Genomic DNA, 23,677 nt, shown 5'->3' with positions numbered 1-23,677 from the left:
AGTTTCAATACTCGGAAAAAATTTCTCTATGGTTTCCAATTTTTTCATAACATCCTCAAGGGGGGGTTCAATTTTAGTTTCATTAACAGGTGGTGTTCCAAATAAAATCTCAATAATGCAACTAGCTTCTAAAGCGGGAGCGCCTAGGAAGTTACCTCCCGCGAGACAGTCAAGAACATATCTATTCCAGACTAGAGATACCAACATAAAAATTCCTGAGTAGGATAGTGGTGGAGTGTTTCTTAGTGCACCTATTATGGGCATCACTAATTCTATACCAAGCATCTTTTAAACATTCTCCCCCTTGTTGCTTAAATGAACGAACTTCAACTTCAGGATTACTCATTTTAGCAGTAGTAAATAAAGCAAACTAGATAAAGTAAATGCAAGTAACTAATTTTTTTGTGTTTTTGATATAGCAAACAAGATAGTAAATAAAGTAAAGCTAGCAACTAATTTTTTTGTGTTTTGATATAATGCAGCAAACAAAGTAGTAAATAAAATAAACCAAGACAAAAACAAAGTAAAGAGATTGGGAAGTGGAGACTCCCCTTGCAGCGTGTCTTGATCTCCCCGGCAACGGCGCCGGAAAAAGAGCTTGATGGCGTGTAACTCACACGTTCGTTGGGAACCCCAAGAGGAAGGTATGATGCGCACAGCAGCAAGTTTTCCCTCGAGAAAGAAACCAAGGTTTATCGAACCAAGAGGAGCCAAGAAGCACGTTGAAGGTTGATGGCGGCGGGATGTAGTGCGGCGCAACACCGGGATTCCGGCGCCAACGTGGAACCCGCACAACACAACCAAAGTACTTTGCCCCAACGAAACAGTGAGGTTGTCAATCTCACCGGCTTGTCTGTAACAAAGGATTAACCGTATTGTGTGGAAGATGATTGTTTGCAAGAAAACGAGTAAAGAACAAGTATTGCAGACAGATTTGTATTTCGAGTATAAAAGAATGGACCGGGGTCCACAGTTCACTAGAGGTGTCTCTCCCATAAGATAAAAGCATGTTGGGTGAACAAATTACAGTCGGGCAATTGACAAATAGAGAGGGCATAACAATGCACATACATGTCATGATAAATATAGTGAGATTTAATTGGGCATTACGACAAAGTACATAGACCGCCATCCAACTGCATCTATGCCTAAAAAGTCCACCTTCGAGTTATCATCCGAACCCCTTCCGGTATTAAGTTGCTAAACAACAGACAATTGCATTAAGTATGGTGCGTAATGTAATCAACAACTACATCCTTAGACATAGCATCAATGTTTTATCCCTAGTGGCAACAGACACATCCATAACCTTAGGGGTTTCTGTCACTCCCCGCATTCACTGGAGACATGAACCCACTATCGAGCATAAATACTCCCTCTTGGAGTTAAGAGCAAAAACTTGGCAGAGCCTCTACTAATAACGGAGAGCATGCAAGATCATAAACAACACATAGGTAATAACTTGATAATTAACATAACATAGTATTCTCTATCCATCGGATCCCGACAAACACAACATATACTATTACAGATAGATGATCTTGATCATGTTAGGCAACTCACAAGATCCAACAATGAAGCACAATGAGGAGAAGACAACCATCTAGCTACTGCTATGGACCCATAGTCCAGGGGTGAACTACTCACTCATCACTCCGGAGGCGACCATGGCGGTGAAGAGTCCTCCGGGAGATGAATCCCCTCTCCGGCAGGGTGCCGGAGGAGATCTCCAGAATCCCCCGAGATGGGATTGGCGGCGGCGGCGTCTGCGGAAGGTTTTCCGTATCGTGGCTCTCGGTGCTCGGGAGTTTCGCGACGGAGGCTTTAAATAGGCGGAAGGGCAACGTGGGGGCCACACGAGGGCCCCACACCACAGGTCGGCGCGGCCGGGGCCTGGGCCGCGCCGCCCTATGGTGGCGGCGCCTCGTGGCCCCACTTCGACTCCTCTTCGGTCTTCCGGAAGCTTCGTGGCAAAATAGGACCCCGGGCGTTGATTTCGTCCAATTCCGAGAATATTTTGTTACTAGGATTTCTGAAACCAAAAACAACGAGAACAACAGCAATCGGCTCTTCGGCATCTTGTTAATAGGTTAGTTCCAGAAAATGCACGAATATGACATAAAGTGTGCATAAAACATGTAGATATCATCAATAATGTGGCATGGAACATAAGAAATTATCGATACGTCGGAGACGTATCATGCTCCACCGCTGGATATACATCCTCATCGACTCATCATACTTCTGCTTGCAAGTCCTTGGCTGCTCTATTGATGCGGGCTTTTTGCACGTGGAATGGTAATTTTTCACGAACAAATCCTCAAAAGTCTCCCAACTGTCGATGGGTCCTCCTGGTAATTTCTTCATCCAAGATCTTGCGGCTCCACTGAGGTGAACTTGGATGCTTTGCATGGCTGTTGCTCTGGTTCCACCCATCAACTTCACTATTTCCTGGTAGTCGACTAACCAATCCTCTGGATCTTGCAATCCATCGATTTTTTTATAATTATCAGGTAACTTAAAACCAGAGGGAACCCGAGTTTTGCGAACCCTTCGGGTAAAGCAAGGGAGTCCACACATGTCTTCACCGCAAACTTTCGGTGAGTGCCGATGCTCTCTTCTATTTTCACGATCTCTCTCCTACCATACTCTATCGACTCGTGCTTGCATCATTGTATTTCTCGCGTCACCTTCTCGTGGAGGATCTCGCGCCGCCGAAGTGGGCCGAGGACTATTTTGCCTTGGAGCACTCTCGGGTTGCGGTGTACTTGATCCTTGTATTGTTGTTCCCATGATTCAACTCCTGCCATAGCCATGTTATACAATGCTTATCTTGGGTCTCCTGCAGGTGGCTTGGATGCTAACATGAAAGCATGTGTCGCTAGATATCCCGCTTCCGGTGTTTTTGGGATGATGTGACCTCTCGTGTCTATCGACATAAAGGACAGATCGAGGTTTTGGATCAAACTCTCTCTTTCATGCTCAGGCACGTTTGCCAGTCAAGATCTTCCTCTCGCACGGGCGCCTCTGTGATTGTCTCCCGACGTTCCTGATTGTCGACTCAAGGCAGCCCTACGCGCACTTGACGTAGAAGCTGCAGGTTTCCTTGCTTTGAGTGCTATTCTCTGTTTCTCTAACTCTCGTCCAGCACGAGCGAGTTTATATTGATATGCTTGTAGCGCCTCCGGTGTAGCCGTGGTAATCATCGGCTCTGTGCCATTCATGGCTCTCTGAGCTCTATCCCAAGCTGCTTGCGACAGCTGTATCTTCTCTCGCGGCGTGGACCCGATGTATTTTTTTCATGTTCCGCGCGTGAGATCTGCAGGGTCGATGTATGGATTGCCCAAGTCATCGAAAGCCTCCGACGCTTCGTCCTCTTGTCGGCTTGATTCCCCGATTGCGCAGACTTTATGATATATTGCAGTTGTGTTTTCATCATCTTCAGGATCGATGACACCGTCGTATCGATTGGTGAAGACCTCCTGGATAGAAGTAGATTTGTCGATGAAGTCGAAATCGTCGATGCTTTCCGAGTCGCTGCTCAGATCGGAGCCCGTGAACGACTCGAAAGACATACAGCCGAGTATATCGGCGAGTTCTCCGCCGATGGCGGACTTGATGAAGCTTGGAGGTGAGACCTCCTCGTCGCCTGACTCGATCGATGATGATGATCCCGAGAAATCGGAATCGGCCGCTAACGATCCCTAAAAAATCGGTGCCGCGAGACGATGCGATCCTTCTTTCCCAACGCGGAAGTGGAAACTCCCGAACGTCATCTCCATCGACTCCTCCAGATCGGCATATGCATGCAAACGGGCGGGAGGGTGAGGAACAAAATCGACGAGATCAGGTTGGGCCTGTTTACCTCCGTCCATCACATTGCTTGATGTCGACGATGATGACGATGTTGACGATGCCATCGAGATCACCTCCTCGTCGCCTCCAATTTTCCACAGACGGCGACAATTGACAAGGGTTTAACTTGTCAATGCCTACAGATTGTAGACTATGGTTTCACGGAAAGTAGAGGGCAAGTAGATCTCGAAGGTTCAGCCGAAAATGTGCTCGACTATGAAAAACTAGGATGTGTGTTGACAACGATTTTGATCCTTTCTTTCTCCCTCGGCTCCCCTTTATATAGGAGATGGAGCCGAGGTTTTCGTATCGTACAAGTTACAAACTCCGGGAGACTATTTGAGTCCTTCCCGTATTATTACAAGACTCTTTATTCCTAATCTATCTCTATCTTCCATATCGATGTTAATTGGGCTTCCGGGCCTCATAAGCTTTGGGTCGTGGGCCTCTAGATAACATCGGGTACCTTATTTGGCAGGCCCATTCAGGATGCCTATGTCACCGCCGGACCATCCGGCCCCTGGCTCGGTCGACCGGTCCCCACGTCGGTCGTGTCCAAGTCAGTCTCGACCAGATCCCGATCTAGGTCGGTTTGTAATCGTAGTTTTCGACTTCTGGTCTTCATAAACCCCTATATAAGTGTCTAGGATGCCCCCAAAACAACCTTAGACCATGTTTAAGATAAACCCTAGTTCATAGTTGATTGCTTTGCAACTCTATCGAATCTATACACCAATTCGTATCGATCTGGTGTTTTGCTACTGAAAGTTTGTGTGATCTGTTGTTCCATTGGAAATTAGAAGGTTACAATTTACCGCTTCGTGGTCGGCGGCTACGTGCGCAAGTGTGTGGAGTTGCGAATATTTTGCAAGGTTGAGAGCTGTTGCATTAGCGACAGGGACCAATCGAGAGACTCGTTGTGTCATACAAGTTATCATCCACTTCATCATCGTGTTATCTTCGTTGTGTTCATCGTGTGTTCATCACCATCCACCATGCTTATCGAGAAGATCGGGCAACCCCCTTATCAATTGGTATGAAAATAAGGTCTTTGTTGATCGATATGCCTATATAAAAAATGATATCGTGCTACATGAGAAAATTATGTATATGCATGTACACATTGACTTCATCTTAGGTGGGGTGATGCTCCCCTACATGAGTTCAGTTTTTCTCCCTTATATGGGGTTGAACTTCTTCTGTCATTTTTTTTTTGCTTCGATCTTGTGTGGTTGTATACAATTTCGTAAGCAGAGACCGGATATAGATCTTATGTGATTGCATAGTCCTATTGAGTTGATGGAACAACGGATATGTGACAATTAAGATCCTTTTGTTGGAAAACATAACTCCATTTCTATGAATACGACACACACATACATTTTATGATAAACTTTGATCCAAAGATTTAAGCAACAATATCCCGATTGTATAGTATACAATTGATATTGTTACATTCGTGCTAAAAACACTTTTTAATGATGCTAGTTTGATATCAAGTAATCCATATATACATGGGTTAATTTTTGGTAAAAGACTGTCTTAAAAAACGCTTAAGAATCACTTCACTATAAGGGGCAAAATTCGCATGGAGATTTATGTGATCTTTCTATTAGATGGGAGAGTACGACATTTGATTTCATATTTGAGGGGGTGGAGTATACAACAGGTGAAACTTTGTGGAGTTAAGTAGTTCCTTTTTCTATATTAAGCAGTATGGGTCCATTTTGCTAGATCCAAGTTTCCTACACATGATCAACACATCAAATACATGCCAAAAGACTTGGCCAAAGCCTGTTTTTGCTTGTACTCCCAAAGCTACCGAATGGCACACATACACATATTGAGCACATTGATTAGTTTGCTTGCTCTCTTTCATCATTGCTGAAAATTCAATCACAGGCCCTGTACTTGGATAGTGACCAGAGTGCATGTCTCTTTTTCTGTCGGGCGCTATGTAATAATTACAAGAAGCCTTTCTAAATACTCCCCAAAACCCAATGGGCCAGTTTGTAGATAATTGTCAAAGCCAGAAACTCCCCTATCACTTGCCATGGCTGCTTCCTCGCCCACTACAAGCCTTTAACAGTTAGCTTCTCTGCTCCCAAAGATAAAGCAAAAGGAGAAGACAGAGATGAACAGCACTAGAGAGAGGAGAAGAGAGAACACAAAAACACTGAAAGCAGAGAGCCCAATGCGCTACTAGACACTCTTCTCCCACAAGGCATAAATAGCTCAAAAGACAAAGCCATTCTTGGCACAGAGAGAACATATTCCCCTCACCTTCAGTGTGAAGCTAGCCTCTCTCGCCTCCATTTTCATGTGAAGCTTCTCAAGATTCTTGCATGCCTTTGCCGTTCCCTCTATATCCTTCTACATCTACATCTCTACATCCATTCACTCGTCACTCTGTAAGCCTACTCAAACAGCAGCAATGCCAATGCCAACGGCTGCATATTCAAGTTAGTTAATCCTCACCGCAATTCCCAAGCCCCAAAGAATTGTAATCCAGATGAGGGCTCCTAATCCTCTTATCTTGCTCTGGTTCTTGATTTTTCATCTATTATCCACCATCGGTGTCGATGGCAATGGCCATGGAGATGCCTTGCGTGGAGACGCGCTGGCCTTGCTCTCCCTCAAGTCCTCCCTGAGCTGCCGCCCGCACGTGTTGCGCTCATGGTCGCCGGGCAATGTCGCCTCGGTGTGCGAGTGGACCGGCGTCCGCTGCGACGATGGCCGGGTGGTCTCCATCGACATTGCCAACATGAACGTATCCACCGGCGAGCCCGTGACAGCCGAGGTGACTGGGCTCGACGCGCTCCGTAACCTCTCCCTCGCCGGGAACGGCATCGTGGGCGCGGTGGCCGTGTCCGCGCTCCCGGCGCTCCGCTACGTCAATGTCTCCGGCAACCAGCTCGGCGGCGGCCTCGAGGGCTGGGACTTCCCGTCGCTCCCGAGCCTCGAGGTGCTCGACGCCTACGACAACAACTTCTCCTCCCCGCTCCCGGCCGGCGTGGCGGCGCTGCCACGTCTCCGGCACCTCGACCTTGGCGGCAATTACTTCTCCGGGGCGATACCCGCATCGTACGGCGGGATGGCGGCGCTCGAGTACCTGTCCCTCAACGGCAACAACCTGCAGGGCGCCATCCCGCCGGAGCTCGGCAAGCTCACGAGCCTCAAGGAGCTGTACCTCGGGTACTACAACGCGTTCGACGGCGGCATCCCGCCGGAGCTCGGCCGGCTGCGCAACCTGACCGTGCTGGACGTGTCCAACTGCGGCCTCAGCGGGAACATCCCGTCGGAGCTGGGCGAGCTGACCTCCCTCGTCACGCTGTTCCTCCACACCAACCAGCTAACCGGCGCAATCCCGGCGGAGCTCGGCAACCTCACGGCGCTCACCGCGCTGGACCTGTCGAACAACGCGCTGACCGGCGAGGTCCCGGCCTCCCTCGCGTCACTGACCTCGCTCCGTCTGCTCAACCTGTTCCTGAACCGCCTCCACGGTCCTGTCCCAGACTTCATAGCGGCGCTGCCGCGGCTGGAGACGGTGCAGCTGTTCATGAACAACTTCACCGGGCGCGTGCCGGCGGGGCTCGGCGCGAACGCGGCGCTCCGGCTCGTCGACCTGTCCACGAACCGGCTCACCGGGATGATACCGGAGATGCTGTGCGCGTCCGGCGAGCTGCGCACCGCCATCCTGATGAACAACTTCCTGTTCGGGCCCATCCCGGCGTCGCTGGGGTCGTGCGCGAGCCTCACCCGCGTCCGGCTCGGGCAGAACTACCTCAACGGCAGCATCCCCGGCGGCCTGCTGTACCTGCCGCGGCTGAACCTGCTGGAGCTCCAGAACAACCTGCTCACCGGCCCGGTCCCGCCGAACCCGACTCCGCAGACCGGTTCGCAGCTGGCGCAGCTGAACCTGTCCAACAACCTGCTGTCCGGGCCGCTGCCCGGCGCGCTGGGCAACCTCTCGGCGCTGCAGACGCTGCTGGCGAGCAACAACCGGCTCGCCGGCGCCGTGCCGGCGGAGGTCGGGGAGCTGCGGCTGCTCGTGAAGCTGGACCTGAGCGGCAACGAGCTTGCAGGGGCGATTCCGGATGCCGTCGGGCGGTGCGGGCAGCTGACGTACATGGACCTGAGCAGGAACAGGCTGTCCGGGCCGATCCCCGAGGCGATCGCCGGGATCAGGGTGCTGAACTACCTGAACCTGTCGCGGAACCGGCTGGAGGAGTCGATCCCGGCGGCGGTCGGCGCGATGAGCAGCCTCACGGCGGCGGATTTCTCGTTCAACGACCTGTCCGGGCAGCTTCCCGACACGGGCCAGCTCGGGTACCTGAACGCGACGGCGTTCGCGGGGAACCCGAGGCTGTGCGGGCCGGTGCTGAGCCGGCCGTGCAGCTATGGTGGTGGCGGGTCGGCGGTGGTAACGGGGCAGCGGCGGGCGAGGTGGGGCGACTACAAGCTGGCGTTCGCGCTGGGGCTGCTGGCGTGCTCGGTGGCGTTCGCGGTGGCGGCGGTGTGGCGCGCGCGGTCGTCGTACCGCGGCGGCGGCGGCGGGCCCGACGGCGCGTGGCGGTTCACGGCGTTCCACAAGGTGGAGTTCGGGATCGCGGAGGTGATCGAGTGCATGAAGGACGGGAACGTGGTGGGCCGCGGCGGCGCCGGCGTGGTGTACGCTGGCCGGACGCGCGACGGCGGCGAGATGATCGCGGTGAAGCGGCTGAACGGCGGCGGTCCGGGGGCGGCAGGACGCGGGCACGACCACGGGTTCCGGGCGGAGATCCGGACGCTGGGCAGCATCCGGCACCGGAACATCGTGCGGCTGCTGGCCTTCTGCAGCAGCCGGGACGGCGGCGGCGCGAACGTGCTGGTGTACGAGTACATGTCGAACGGCAGCCTGGGGTCGGTGCTCCACGGCAAGGGCGGCGGGTTCCTGGCGTGGGAGCGGCGGTACCGGATCGCGCTGGAGGCGGCGCGCGGGCTCTGCTACCTGCACCACGACTGCACGCCCATGATCGTCCACCGCGACGTCAAGTCCAACAACATCCTCCTCGGCGACAACCTCGAGGCGCACGTCGCCGACTTCGGACTCGCAAAGTTCCTCCGCTCCGATGCCGGCGCCGGCGGCGCCGCCGGGGCGTCGGAGTGCATGTCCGCCGTCGCCGGGTCGTACGGCTACATCGCCCCAGGTGCGTGCGTACAAATTTGATTTTCGTGTCTCGTTGCTCGTACTAGTACACGTGTTGGTTTTTGTCTGTTGTTATCGGCTTGCCTGCCTAGGAGGGGTCAGTCCGATTTGGGTAGGATCCATCGGATTTCTTGAGCTCATATGCTTGTCGCGATCCTCCACGTCCATGGTACACTAGACACGGTGTCTGGGCCTGGGACCCACTGATCAAAGTCAATAGCTAGTGCCTAGCAGTACTACCATGCAATGCAATGCAAGGGAGCGTCTGATTTGCTACCAAGTCAAAGAACTTCACGTAGTATAACGTACGTCGACCACATGCACGCAGATAGTGATGGTGCTCTGTCTCAATGTCTGCCGCCAGAACGTAACCACAGCACCATAGTACTTCCTTCCTCTCAGTTACTAATTTTTCCCCTATCTCTAGGTTATCAATTTGACATATATACTTTAAATTATATAATGTAAAAATTATATTATTAGAAAATAGAATATCTGAACTTAGAGCATCTTCACCCGTGCCCCTAGATCGTAAAACATCGGCAGATCTTGATTTACACTAGTACGCATAGGCGGCGCAGCCTATATTTTGATGAAAAATTGATGAATATTTTGATGAAAATTCGGCCAGGCTTACAGTGCGTCTAGGCTTGATAGAAATTTGGGTATGCCACTACTAGTACCCTTCGAGTGTATTTCTCTGTTCCAACTAGATTTTTCGCAATCCTTAGAGCATCTCCATCGGTAGCCCCTAAATCGTAGCTGGCAATATGGTCGGCAAGGTAGAAGTTGTCGAAGTCTTCAGCTAGATGAAAGCCCGTCGGTGTTTCCCTAAGGGTGCCGTCACCTACTTGGAGACGTCTTCATGGAACCGTTCGTGGTTCCTCTCCTCGACCATATATAGGGGAAACCCTAGATCTAGTCATCGGATCGAGCGGCGGCGGCGTTGATGTGTCGCTTCCCTCATTGGAGGCTACGTCTTTGTAGTTCGGTTCACCTGCCGGAGTTGTTGTTGGCCGCCTCCTAGAGTGTGGGCTTTCGTGGCACTATGTGCACCATGGACGGTGCTTCTTGGTCGTCCCCACCTCCGGTCTGGTATGACGTGACCGCGGGTGCTCACACCCACACCAAGGCCCGGCGCCCGAATATACCTATTGGTGGTGCTATTCAGTGGCGAAGCCACGTTGAGAGCTGTGTGGTCAATTGACCACACAACTTTTTGCCAAATTCTTTGTATTTTGGCATTAATATTGCAAAAAAATATTTAAAATAAGTATAAAGTATGTATATTTGACATTGTAGATTTGAAATGACAACACATGATTTAGGTTCTGGCTCCGCCACTGGCGCTACTGGAGCAGGCGGTGGAGCTTTATTTGTGAGTGAACAGAGCGTTATTCCATTCTTTTGTCTCCCTTGGTCTCGCGAAATATGGGGAAGAAGATGACTCGTGTATCTTCGATTTGAATAGTCGGGACGGGAGGGGAGGGGAGGGCGTATGGCTCCGGTCTACTTTACGCGTCTGCACATGACACGCAGTAGCAGCTGCAGTACGTCGTCATGCATACGATCGATCCAGACCTGCTTTACATCACCACGTCATCAGCACTCTGCGCGGTGGGTCCCCGGCGAAAGCGGCCGAAAAGGGGTCCTCCGGTCAGGCCTCGCACTCGAGCACCCAATTATTTGCCGCAGTGTCAGGGAGATGAGGGGAGTGGACCCAAGCCCGGCGCGATAGCGACGACACGATGCCGGCGGGGCGCACAGTCGCTAGCCAACACAAGTCACGAACCCGACACGTTCCCCATGCATTCTACGAAACAAACAAGATCAGATGCGCGCCCACCCTGGCACCGCTGAAGCCGAGCTCGCCGGGCGGCGGCCGGCCGGTCCGGCGTGCATGCACGGACGGTGCCGAGCCTGCCTCCCGTGTAACGCGGCGCATCAATGTGCGCGTAGCGTAGCGTACATGCATGTGTGTACTTGTCGTGGGCGGGCGGTGGGTGGACTGCGCCGTGTCAGCCTGACAGGTGAAGAACTGGGCGGCCGGAGCATGGCCGCCACCGCCAGGGCAGAGCAGCAGCATCGGGCTTCGCAAAAGGGAGATTCTGCCCACCAGCTCTCGGTGCAGCCCAATCTGATTCTGAATCGCATCCCACTGACTGACGAGCGCAGCTCCAGAGCAAGCCAAAGAATACGAATTTATGCCATCCTGTTGAACATTTTGAACCAAATCATACGGATCCCGTATCAGTATGATACGATATGCTCATCCATCGGGTTCCAGCACCGGCTGCCCGCTGGCCGCTGGTCCCCAACTTTAGGTCAGGATCAGTTGGGTTGCGCTGCTGTATCTTTGACCGGCATGGGCCATGCTTCCGGTACGTAAAAAAGCCTCATCATCCTCATGGGGCGTCGCCAAAGCAGCTCGCCGCCTTTGCTGCCGTTCCGTCGCCAAAGCCAAAGCGACCCAACGCCAACGGGACGGCGTGCTGTTACGGCTAATGCTTTCGAACGGCACGGGCGCGCCTTCACTGTTACGGCCACCACACTTTAGTTTTATTGTTTTGTCGTCGCTCCTTTCTCTTTTGCTATAGCTCTTTCGTATTGGGGATTTGGCAAGATCTTAAGGTAGGCATGGGCTGGCTTATCTTCGATCCTGCCAAAGAATTTTCCTTGGGTTTGACGAACCTTGGTGCAATACACTATTTGTAAATGTGTATGGGAAAGATTCGGATGCATTTTACAATTGGTATGGTGGTAGGGTTGTTTCTCTCGGGATTCGTCCTAGAATGTTGTAGGCACTCGGCTCTGTCATGTAGTAGGCGCATAGGAGCAGTAGCCAGTTTCTACACTATTCAAATTTCCAAGGTAACACAAGCTCGCTTTACTAGCATGCTGAGCTCAAATACCATAGCACACGCTTGTTTAAAACTAGGACGCACTTGGATTTGTTCGCGCTAGGAGATCACCTAGCAGGATTATCTTACAGTATGGTCAGTGCATTCATGCACGTTGTGAACACTCCTCCTAGGTTATAGTAGTTCATAGCTTTAATTTAACATAAAACATCATCATTCTGTGTTCCTCACACAAAAAGAAAAAAATGTACTGTGTTGATTTAATTACTCCCTTGGCAAGATTAGCAGGCTAGCTAATTAACTGTGTTCGTCTTCTTTTTTGCAGAGTACGCTTACACCCTGAGAGTGGACGAGAAGAGCGATGTGTACAGCTTCGGCGTCGTCCTGCTGGAGCTCGTCACGGGCCGGCGCCCCGTGGGGGACTTCGGCGAGGGCGTGGACATCGTGCAGTGGGCGAAGCGGGTCACCGACGGGCGCAGGGAGAGCGTGCCCAAGGTCGTCGACCGCCGGCTGGGCACCGTGCCCATGGACGAGGTGGCGCACCTCTTCTTCGTCTCCATGCTCTGCGTCCAGGAAAACAGCGTCGAGCGGCCCACCATGAGGGAGGTGGTGCAGATGCTCTCCGAGTACCAGCGCCACGCGTCAGCCCACACCTCGCCGTCGTCGTCGTCAACCTCGTCCTCGTCGGCGCCCCAGCAGAAGGAGCCCAACTGCTACAAGCTCTTCCCGGACCTGCTCACCTAAGGCAAATCTAAGCGGCAAAAACGTCGTTGCTTCTACTACAGGCTCAGCGTCGATCAGGGGCTGAACTGAACCACAGTACTACTACTACAACTAATTAGAGCTACTAGCATTATTCTACAGTTTGTTCCACAGTGATGCGTGGTGACGGAAGACGGGGAGGAGCAAATAACATGTAACTTCAATCGTGTTTTCTCTTCTCATCTCCCTTTCTACATATAATTTTTTACCTGTCATCAAAGGTGTATAGGGTTTGATAATCATATGCTACCGTCTAGGGGCTTGCGTCGTCCAATGTAATAGTCCTTTCAATTCCATCATAGCTTTGGACCTTTGTAATCTCCTGGTAATCTTCAGCCACCACCCCTTGTCCGTCTCCTTTTACACCACTTCTTGTTTATGCCCAACTCTGTACTACCAGGACCTTTTTGTATTACTTGGGCAAATTTTGTCATCAGGAGGTCTACTATAATCATCTGTTCGAAGATTCTTGACTGGATCTTTGGTTTCAGGGAAAGTGAGAAGAACAAAGATAAAACAAAAGGTACTTGGCAGTCTTTGAAAACGTTTCAATTACCAAAGCTTAAAGCATTCAGATAGGGACTTGAATTGCGCAGCTTTATATCCAAATAAAGGAGGGTCGAAAACATGGTGGAAGAGATTTTTCAACAGTTCCTCCCATCATGGGTCGATGATGCTTGGTTCCAGTGGTTACAGTGCCATGTCAGTAACTACAAGCTATGCAAGTACCATTACCCTGCTCGCATATAGCTTTAATCATCAGAGGATAGAACATGGCAAAGATGCATGCTATAATGCTCTACATGTTACTAGCAAATTTTGGTAGGCAGGGCAAAAAATGCATACTAGGATGCTCTAGATGTTAGCAAACTGTTGTAGCAGCAGTTTGTAGCAAAGCTCCATATATATGGCACTCTGTTCATCTCAGTAGTGTTGAATGCCCAACAGTAATGTAGATGGCTACGGCAGCCTTTGGAGCTCATCTATTGTATTTAGATATCCTCCCCTCCTCTACAGACTACAACTAGGATCATACTAGATTTGTCACTACCACAATGAATCAAATATCCCAAAGCAAAATTTATAGTTATTAGCAAATGCTTCTAAGATTTTTCGCATGGATAAGTTCAGTAGAATAGTTGATAGTATGATTACACCTCAATAGGTAATTGCACCTCGCTCTCAGAAAAGAAGAGGTAATTGCACCTCGCTCTCAGAAAAGAGGTAATTGCACTTGACATATTGCAATCTAGAAATATAAAACCGTCACAAATGGTTGAGAAGATACCAATGGTCAAAAGGATACTCAAGTTTGAACACGTTAATGTTCCAGGAGACCAGGAGCTATGTTTTTGTCATTTCGCAACCACAAGACTAGTGACTATTATGTCCTCATTTCACTTTGACACTAGAAGCTCACCTAAATAATTAGGAAACCTCGTCAGTAGTTAACAGTCTGCTCCTGTTTCAGCGCCCTCCAACCAATATCCCGCCTGAAGAATCCTTCTGGCCAGTCAACAACATCAACTGCACCGTATGCTCTAGACCTCGCTTCTTCAATGTCCTTGCCCTTTGCAGTGACACCAAGAACCCGGCCTCCGACAGCTACAAGGTTGCCATCTCCATCCAAAGCTGTTCCAGCATGGAATATCTTAACGGCTGGAGAAACCTGCCCGGCCTTGTCGATATTCTTTATGACAGTTCCCTTCTTATAAGAGCCAGGGTATCCTTCACTTGCCATCACAACCACCATTGCGATTTCGGGTGACCAGGTTAGTGAAACCGTGCCCAGTTCCCCTCTGCATGCAGATAGCAGAACTTGAGCAAGATCGGATTCTAACCTCATCATCAGAACCTGAGTGGAAGAAAATGGATTAATAGAGCAATGCGCAGTCCGAATTTGATGGGGCAAAAAACATGTGACAGGTCAACTCGACGATTTAAGAAAGATACTCCCTACATCCATAAAAGGATGCCTTAGGCTTGTCTAAATTTGGATGTAACTATACACTAAACAGTGTCTACATACATTTAAATTTAGATAAATCTAAGACATCCTTTTATGGACAGAGGTAGTATTAAAAATGTCCTCAGTAAGACTGTATGTGATACTACAGAAGCATGATGACATATTTGATAAGCAACAAAAATCAAACCAGCTATCACATATTTATGAAATCCAACCAAGCTTAACAAGGGCACTTTGGACTGAACTAGAAGTTTAAATCTGGATGATTAATTTAAGGTTTAGATGCCTTTAAGCAGACATATAACAATTGGAAATCCCACAAATGTCAAGCGCCTGGAATTATATGGAACGATAGAAAGCTTGAGCAGTGAACAAAAGCAGGATACGCCCCTTCTGTGTCACAAGTAAATGTACATGAGAATAAGGCACAACGTTCAGATGGCATTTGTAAGGCACTCACTCTGTTACAAATGTAGAGTTTTCGGTCGCCAATTTCTATCACAATATGGTACTAAAATGTTATGAAAACACAGTATTGTGATAGTTTTATAATCTCCTAGTTTTACTTTCACTTTGCTAGTATCAAATATTTATCTTATCTATACTCAAACTATAAAAATGGTAATGCCTACAGGCTACAATGTTTGAATTTGAGTGGAGTGGTTCTCAAGAGGAGGACCCAGGGGCCAGGGCAACTACGTTACATATAGGCATCTAGGCATTCACATGTCTCCTCAGTTGCTCTCCTAGCACATCATCTTTCCAGTCCATAGAGGGCCAGGCTTATTTTTCCACCTTTAACACCCAAATGCACCATTGCCATTGTAGCACAGGAACCACTCACTTTTCTGCACTGGAAGATTGAGCAGGAAAAGGACTAGACTTCTCATAAGGTAAGGTGATCTATTAGGAGCTTCACTAGGGGATCACTAAAGCATGATAACTTCATCAAGGCATCACTAAAGAAACTATTAAGAAAACTTCATTGGGGGGTCGCTAAAGCATGAGGTTAAACACTGTTGGGAAGGCATTCTGTAGTGCAACTTCATCAAAAATCCTTAGATCATAAATGAACTACGAAACCAAAACCACACTTGCAATGCTTGAATTGGGAAATCTAGATATCTTAAGAGGTAGATGTCAGATAAGCACTAACCTGGCATTCAGGGTCCCCAAATCGCACATTGTATTCAATAAGCTTAGGCAGCCCAGATTTCTTCTCTATCATAAGCCCAGCATATAATACACCAACAAACTTGCATCCTTCAGCAGCCATGCCTTTAACAGTTGGAATAATTATACCTTGCATGATCGTGCTCTTAAGCTCTTCCGTCACTACTGGAGCAGGGGAGTACGCACCCATACCACCCGTGTTTGGGCCAACATCACCATCACCAACTCTTTTGTGATCCTGTGCTGATTCAAGTGGCAAAGCATATTCACCATCTACTAATGCAAAAAAAGAGGCTTCTTCACCCTCTAGATACTCCTCAATGATGATCCGCGAACCAGCAGAACCAAATGACTCTTCAACCAGCATAGAGTCTATTGCTTCTAATGCCTCATCCAAAGTCATAGCAACGACGACACCCTTTCCAGCAGCCAATCCATCAGCTTTAATGACAATAGGAGCCCCTTGATCCTGAACGTATTGTTTAGCTTCCGCGGGGTCCGTGAATGTACGATACTACATGAGAGAGATAAGAGTACTCGTATTAGCTTCATTTGTATGCCTTAACATCTGAAACTGCATATAAGTATCATATAAAGAGGAGTACCGGTTTCACTGTTTTTTGCTAAAGTAATTTTACAATTTCTTTCTGCAGTAGTAAGATAACTTCATATCAAAAATTAATTATCCTTAGGAAAATAGAAGAACCATGAAGAATGGTAAAAAATAATACAGTCACAGTGAAATATATTCCGCGAGAAACTCAAAGTTGGCTGCAATACTTCTAGCCTCTGTAATTGGTAATAGCAATTCAGTACAAAATGAGCATGGTTAACAACATCGCCTCAGGACAAAGGAAATATGCTTAAGCCTAACATGGTGCACCTTTTATTAAAAACATATAGAAATAGCATCAACCATATGCAGGCATCCAATGGAATCAAACCCCTGTAGTCCCTGGAAACTACATTTTTTTGCGGGTAGGAAAAATGCAGTACTTAACACAAATGAACAAAGTACCTGAGCAGTGGGGATATTATACTTATAACACAGCTTCTTCATAAAGTCCTTTGATCCCTCTAATGCTGCAGCCTCCGATGATGGACCAAAGGTTGGTATCCCAGCTTTGACAAGGTCATTCGCAAGACCCGCAACAAGAGGACCTTCAGGACCGACTACCACCATTCCCACTCCCCTCTTGTGGCAGAACGATATAACAGCATCACTACTGGAGATGTCCAAGTCCGATATGCAGACCGCATCTCCAGATTGGGCAATACCAACATTACCAGGGGCGCATAAAACTGCCTCACAAGAAGGTGAACGGTTCAAAGCAAAACAAAGTGCATGCTCCCTTCCTCCACCACCAATGACCAGTACAGTTATCTTCCCTTCTGATAGCAAAACAGACATGTATTAAACACTGGTGTAACACTTTGCATTTAACTTGCTGCTGATATTAACTAGAAGAAAGGTTTTCGCATTGCAGTTCGTCTCATAGCGCAGTTCCTAAATAATTCACACCCAACCGATCCAAAAGAAACTTACCAGCAACGATGGTGCCATCTTCCGGTGAAGCTTTCAAGCTTGAGCGCCATCTTTCTGAATTGCTGACAATCAAGTGAGAACGGCTGGCGGCGTGTCGCCCTGCATTACTAGTGAGAGTGCTCCACGACTGAGAAACAGGATATGATACCGAAGGCTTCAAGCCGCCGCCGCACAGGTGATTATTGGCCAGGGCGTACGGGCCATGCCCCGCGGCAAGCTTGAGATGGCCCCTGATACTGTAAGCAGCACATGCCATGGACCTTCTTTCTTCCTGAATTCAGGCTGATCATCAGACTAAATAGGCATCAGATTAAGCTCGAAATCATCCATTTGCACGGAAGGCGGCACGAGCCGAGGAAGTTGAAGTTTAGAAGCAGACTTGGCCTTTAGAAGGTACCTTGCGAGATGCGGGAGAAGACGGCGCGGAGAAGAAGGACGAAGACGAAAGGTGGCAAAGCACGGGGCCGGAGTGGCGATGTCGGAGAGGAGGCGGCGCAGCTGGGAGGAAGGAAATCGGCGGCGGCTTCGGGTGGAGGAATCAGGTGGCGGCGGCGCTGAGTCGAGCTGAAGAGGAATATTGGGTTTGGGTGAGGGGAGGAGGCCAACGCTGTCTTAGCACTCATCTCGTCCGTCCGATTTTCTTTACTCAAATCCAGCCAACAGGTAAGATTCCTGTAACCCCTGTTCTGACACACACGGTCAAATTATGTTACCCCTCCAAATAAGTGTCGGGTTTTAGTTTAAAATAGCTTAAATCAGAGGCAGCACATGTATTTAGGTGTCAAAATAAGAGCATCTCCAGCCGTCCTTGCCGCATTTGGAGGAGTCGCTCCTCAGCCACGTCCTACAAACGCTGCCCCAAACAGAAATTCAAATAGTTTACATTTAAAAGAGATTGTTCCCGCCAAAGTCGTCGCGATCAAAGTACTGGACGTGCGATCATATTACAGATCGGGAGTGCAAGCTAACATAAATTCGGCGCATCCTGAGTCGACGTAGGCCCATTGATCACGACAACCTCCTCGTGCTCTGCCTAGTGAGCCTGCTCTGCCGCCGACGTCGAGGCAGATGCCGATGCCGCTGACGCAGATGTACTAGCAGACGTTGTTGCAGACGCGTCTGCTGGTGCCGGTTCTTGCTCTCGGGGTGGGGTTGCTGCCGCTGCCTCGGCCGCCGCCATGTTGGCTTGTCGTCGAGGATCATGCATTTGTAGAAGTTGTGCGTCGCCCGCGTCCGGGGAGACATTCCAATTGTCGACGCGGTCAGCAGGGACATGTCCTCCTTGCGTTTCTTGAGCTCCATCTTCTCCTCTTGCCACTTAAGCAGCGCCGCGCATCTTTCGTCGGCCTTTTTGTCGCGGGAGAGCAGGGCCGAGGAGACCTCGGCGAGGCACTGTGTGATCGACGCCTGCGTCTTCTCGATCGACGATGCGTCGACCAAGGAGGCCTTGGCAGCCTTGTTGCCGATAGGGCACCCTGCTGATGTTGCGAGTGGCGCATCCAGATCAATGGCGTTTTCCCCTTCGACAACGAATGACGCGACGTCCGCCATTTCTCGTTCATTTTGAGCTTGTGATGTCTACGGGTGCTTCTATTCTTGTAGACAGTGTTGGGCCTCCAAGAGCAGAGGTTTGTAGAACAGCAGCAAGTTTTCCCTTAAGTGGATCACCCAAGGTTTATCGAACTCAGGGAGGAAGAGGTCAAAGATATCCCTCTCAAGCAAACCCGCAATCACGATACAAGAAGTCTCTTGTGTCCCCAACACACCTAATACACTTGTCAGATGTATAGGTGCACTAGTTCGGCGAAGAGATAGTGAAATACAAGTAGTATGGATGTATATGAGTGGTAATAGCAATCTGAATAAAATATGGCAGCAAGTAAACATGCAACAGAACAGTAAATAAGCGGTGTTTGCAGTATTGGAAACAAGGCCTAGGGATCATACTTTCACTAGTGGACACTCTCAACATTGATCGCATAATAAATAATAACTTCTCTCATTTGTGCTACATATACTCTTGTTTGATAATGAACACCATTCGTTGCGTAGGATTACACAAACCCTCAATGCCAGAGTTAACAAGCTCCACATGTTGGGGGGATGACCCCCGGTATGCCAAAGGCATGCCAAACCGGATGGTCTTATCCATCAAGATACCGGTTTAATATTTATACCGGAACTCAAAGTTAGGAATTTAGCCAAGTAAGCTAAGCCGGTATCCCCAAGAGGGGCATACCGGAACCGGGAAGGAAAGATACCGGAGCACTGGAAGGAAGAACATGTCGGCTGGCTGGTCAAAGATTCCGTCAGGAGCTAAAAGACAAGGATGAGCTAAGCAAAGTAGCTTTAAACGAAGGCCCGAAGACAAAGAAGAGGATGACGGCCAAAGAAGTCGGAGGACGTCGCCCTCCCTGTTTAAAGAAGACCCCGTGTCATCTATGATTAAAGTAGCTTTATAAAGTATCTTTGTAAAGTAGTTTGTCTAGTCAAAGATCCCATTAGGGTTTCTTGTCCCGTAAGCCACCCTCTCCCCTATATAAGGAGAGGGGCAGCCTCTTTCATACGCGCGGAGCAATAGAGAAGATAGAGAGAGAACCTTGTAAGCTTGAACCCGTAACTCCGTGGAGATCAATGAAAATGGTGATCTAGAGCGAGTTCTTCCTTGTGTCTTTCTTCTTCAACCTCTGGCCTTTGCCAAGTTCTTGAGGAAACCATCCGGAAGTTCGTCCCATCTAGTCACAAACCCTCCCCCGAATCCTCTAGCGTCCATTCGGCCCCAAGATAAGCCATCCCATGGCATCTCGTTTGTTCCCCACGACGACGCTTGGCGCCCACCGTGGGGCATGAAGTGGCGCTTGCCGGAGTTCATATTCGGGCGGGCATCCTCGACATCAACGGCGAGCGCACGGTGTCCGCGCTCGTGCAACGCATCTACAACATGGACTTCATCAACGACAACGCAGGCTGCTTCGCCAACGGCGGCAAGTTCCCGCAGAACGGCCGCACCATCGAGTTCGTCAGCATCCGCGTCTATTTCGGCACCGTTCCCGTGCGCCAGCGCCTCTCGCCGGTGCTGGTGGCGCCGGATCCGCCAAGATGGCTGTGTGCTGGCCGCGCCGCCGGCAGCGTGGAGATCATGATGGCTGGTGCGGTCAACACCGACAAGGGAGCTGCGGAGGAAGGAAATGAACGCGCGGCATCAACCCGCCCGGCAAAACCGCCGCTGGAGCGTGACGCAGGCGCCGCGGGAGCATCGTCAGCACCACCGGCAACACCTCTTCAAGCGGCGATGCACACGCTGGCCACGCCCATCGCGCAGAATATTGACCCGGCAAAGGCTCAGGAGGAGCTGGAGGCCACGCGCAAGGCCCTGCTTACCGGTGGCGCCGACATCATCCGGGCGCAGCGCGAGCTGAACCTCACCCTACGTGAGTATAACGCTGCCCATGGCTTTGCTTCAGTTAGTGCTCATGCTGCTAGGATACCGGAAAACCGGCTTAAAGCTCGCAATCTAGATCAGGATTTGCGCAAAGAAGTTCTTACCGGCAAAAGTGCATCTGTGTCTGTAAGCATTGTAGAAAAGCCTAAGTACAGTAGCCCGGATAAAACCATAAAAGCCGCTAAAGCTGCGGTAGAACTATGTGAATCACTTTCCGGAGACGAGTTGGCAAAGCAGCAAGAGCGTGTGAAAGAGCTGCTGAAAACCATTGAGCAGCAAAATGCTGAGCAGCTAGCTAAGCTGAACGAGGCAGTGGCCTCAAAATCCGCGCGTTCAACAAAGAATGCCGGAAGAAAGTCCCAGGGGCAGGCATCGTCCCCCCATCCGGACAAAAGAAGGGAAAGAGAAAAGAATGCACGGCAGATGACTGTGTATGATCCAGTTCTTGCCGGAAAGCAAAAAGCCGGGCAACATGATGCCGGTAGAAAAAGCCAAGGGGCAGATCGGGGCTACGCCAAGGGAGGCTATGCCGGAAACAATCATGCCGGTAGATATGAAACCGGGCAAAATTATCGAGCCGCAAGAGTGGCATATGTGGATGAAGAAATGCCACCACCAGGGTACCGGCAGGCAAGAGCCGCGGAACCGGAAGAATATGACGAATCAGATTCCGAGGTGGAACGAACAAGAGTCCACCGGAACCCTTTGGGGGAACGCCTGGGGGAAAGATGCTTGCCAGACCGGGATGCGAGGCACAGGTTGGACAGAGTACATCTTTCCGCAATAGTTGAATGCGAGGGACCTCCTGGCCCAAGGTGTTTTGGCCCACGAATCATGAGAGAAGAACCACCGGTGCGCAATTTCCAGTTGCCCCGGGACACAAGAACGTATGATGGTACGACCAAACCGGAAGACTGGCTGGCAGATTATGTCACAGCTGTTTATGTAGCTGGTGGTGGAGTAAACCGGCGTTGGGCGGTGAGAATCATATCGTCCTACCTCATAGGTCCTGCAAGGATTTGGCTTAACAATTTGCCGGCAGGAAGCATTAATGGATGGTTGGATTTTGAGGAAGCCTTTGTGAACAACTTCAGTAGCACTTACAAGAGGCCAAACCGGCCCCAGCAACTCGCGCTGTGCCAACAGCGCCCAGGAGAAACAGACCGGGATTATCTCACCCGGTGGAACTCAATGAGGAACACATGTGAGGGAGTGATTGAGGCACAAGCCATTGCTTGGTTTAGTCAAGGATGCCGGAGAGGATTGATGACCCACAAGTATAGGGGATCGCAACAGTCTTCGAGGGAAGTATTACCCAATTTATTGATTCGACACAAGGGGAGACAAAGAATACTTGTAAGCCTTAACAGCGGAGTTGTCAATTCAGCTGCACTCGGAAACAGACTTGCTCGCAAGAGTTTATCGATAGTAACAGCTTTATGGCAGCAGGAATAGTGAAATAACGAGCAGACAGTGGAATAAAGACAGCAGTAGTGATTATAGTAAACAGCGAGGATTAAAATACTCGTAGGCACGGGGACGGATTTAACGGGCGTTGCATGGATGAGAGAAACTCATGTAACAATCAAAGCAGGGGCATTTGCGAGATAATAATAAAACGGTATCCAAGTACTAATCAATCAATAGGCATGTGTTCCATATTTAGTCGTACGTGCTCGCAATGAGAAACTTGCACAACATCTTTTGTCCTACCAGCCGGTGGCAGCCGGGCCTCTAGGGAAACTATCTGGATATTAAGGTACTCCTTTTAATAGAGTACGGAGCAAAGCATTAACACTCCGTGAACACATGTGATCCTCACATCACTACCATCCCCTCCGGTTGTCCCGATTCTTGTCACTTCGGGGCCATTGGTTCCGGACAGCGACATGTGTATACAACTTGCAGGTAAGATCATAAACAACGAATATCTTCATGAATCAATAACATGTTCAGATCTGAGATCATGGCACTCGGGCCCTAGTGACAAGCATTAAGCATCACAAGTTGCAACAATATCATAAAAGTGACATCTACGGATACTAGGCACTATGCCCTAACAATCTTATGACTATTACATGACCAATCTCATCCAATCCCTACCATCCCCTTCAGCCTACAGCGGGAAATTACTCACACATGGATGGGGGAAACATGGCTGGTCGATGGAGAGGCGTTGGCGGTGAAGATCTCCTCCAATTCCCGTCCCGGCGTGAGTGCCGTAACGGAGACTTCGGCTCCTGCGACGGAGTTTCGCGATGTGGCGGCTCTCGGAGGGTTTCGCGATTTCGACTTCTCCCCGTGCGTTTTCAGGTCGAACCCAATAAGTAGTCCGAAGGGGGGCGTCGGAGGCCGGCCGAGGGGGCCACACCACATGGCCGCGCGGCCCCCCCTTGGCCGCGCCGCCATATGGTGTGGGGCCCTCGGGCCTCCACCTCTCTTGCCCTTCTGGCTCCGTCAATATTCTGGTAAAATAGGGCCTTCTGCATAAATTCCGAGGATTTTCCCGAAAGTTGGATTTCTGCACAAAAACGAGACACCAGAGCAGTTCTGCTGAAAACAGCGTTAGTCCGTGTTAGTTGTATCCAAAATACACAAATTAGAGGCAAAACAATAGCAAAAGTGTTCGGGAAAGTAGATACGTTTTGGACGTATCAACTCCCCCAAGCTTAGCTTATTGCTTGTCCTCAAGCAATTCGATTAACAACTGAGCGATAAAAGAACTTTCACGAACACATTTGCTCATATGATGTATATATTCTCATGCTATGGCTAATACTTAAGCAGTTCATAATGAGACACATGCAAATAAGATCATCCAACAGCTATGTCAATCATGGAGAGGTACCAACAATTAATAATAAGCACCATGAATCATGTA

The 23,677-nt window shown here is 49.7% G+C and overlaps 2 protein-coding genes across 2 annotated transcripts; one reads left to right on the top strand and one right to left on the bottom strand.

Annotated features, from left to right (window-relative positions):
- The first annotated feature begins 6,084 nt into the window (after positions 1-6,084).
- On the top strand, positions 6,085-12,648 carry LOC124696615 (leucine-rich repeat receptor-like serine/threonine-protein kinase BAM1). The gene is made up of 2 exons (XM_047229320.1): positions 6,085-9,044; positions 12,230-12,648. The coding sequence occupies exons 1-2, from the start codon at positions 6,368-6,370 to the stop codon at positions 12,646-12,648; spliced, it is 3,096 nt and encodes a 1,031-aa protein (XP_047085276.1). The 5' UTR covers positions 6,085-6,367.
- Positions 12,649-14,097: 1,449 nt separating this feature from the next.
- On the bottom strand, positions 14,098-17,945 carry LOC124699605 (phosphoribosylamine--glycine ligase-like). The gene is made up of 5 exons (XM_047231886.1): positions 17,752-17,945; positions 17,355-17,636; positions 16,827-17,200; positions 15,792-16,322; positions 14,098-14,521 (listed from the first exon to the last, which is right to left on the bottom strand). The coding sequence occupies exons 2-5, from the start codon at positions 17,608-17,610 to the stop codon at positions 14,108-14,110; spliced, it is 1,575 nt and encodes a 524-aa protein (XP_047087842.1). The 5' UTR covers positions 17,611-17,636; positions 17,752-17,945; the 3' UTR covers positions 14,098-14,107.
- Positions 17,946-23,677: the final 5,732 nt, after the last annotated feature.

The sequence above is a fragment of the Lolium rigidum genome, chromosome 3 (genome assembly GCF_022539505.1).
Source record: "Lolium rigidum isolate FL_2022 chromosome 3, APGP_CSIRO_Lrig_0.1, whole genome shotgun sequence".
In the NCBI taxonomy this organism is placed as follows: Eukaryota; Viridiplantae; Streptophyta; class Magnoliopsida; order Poales; family Poaceae; genus Lolium; species Lolium rigidum.
The sequence above is the reverse complement of the archived record's forward strand: the minus strand, read 5'-3'. Positions and strand labels throughout refer to the sequence as shown.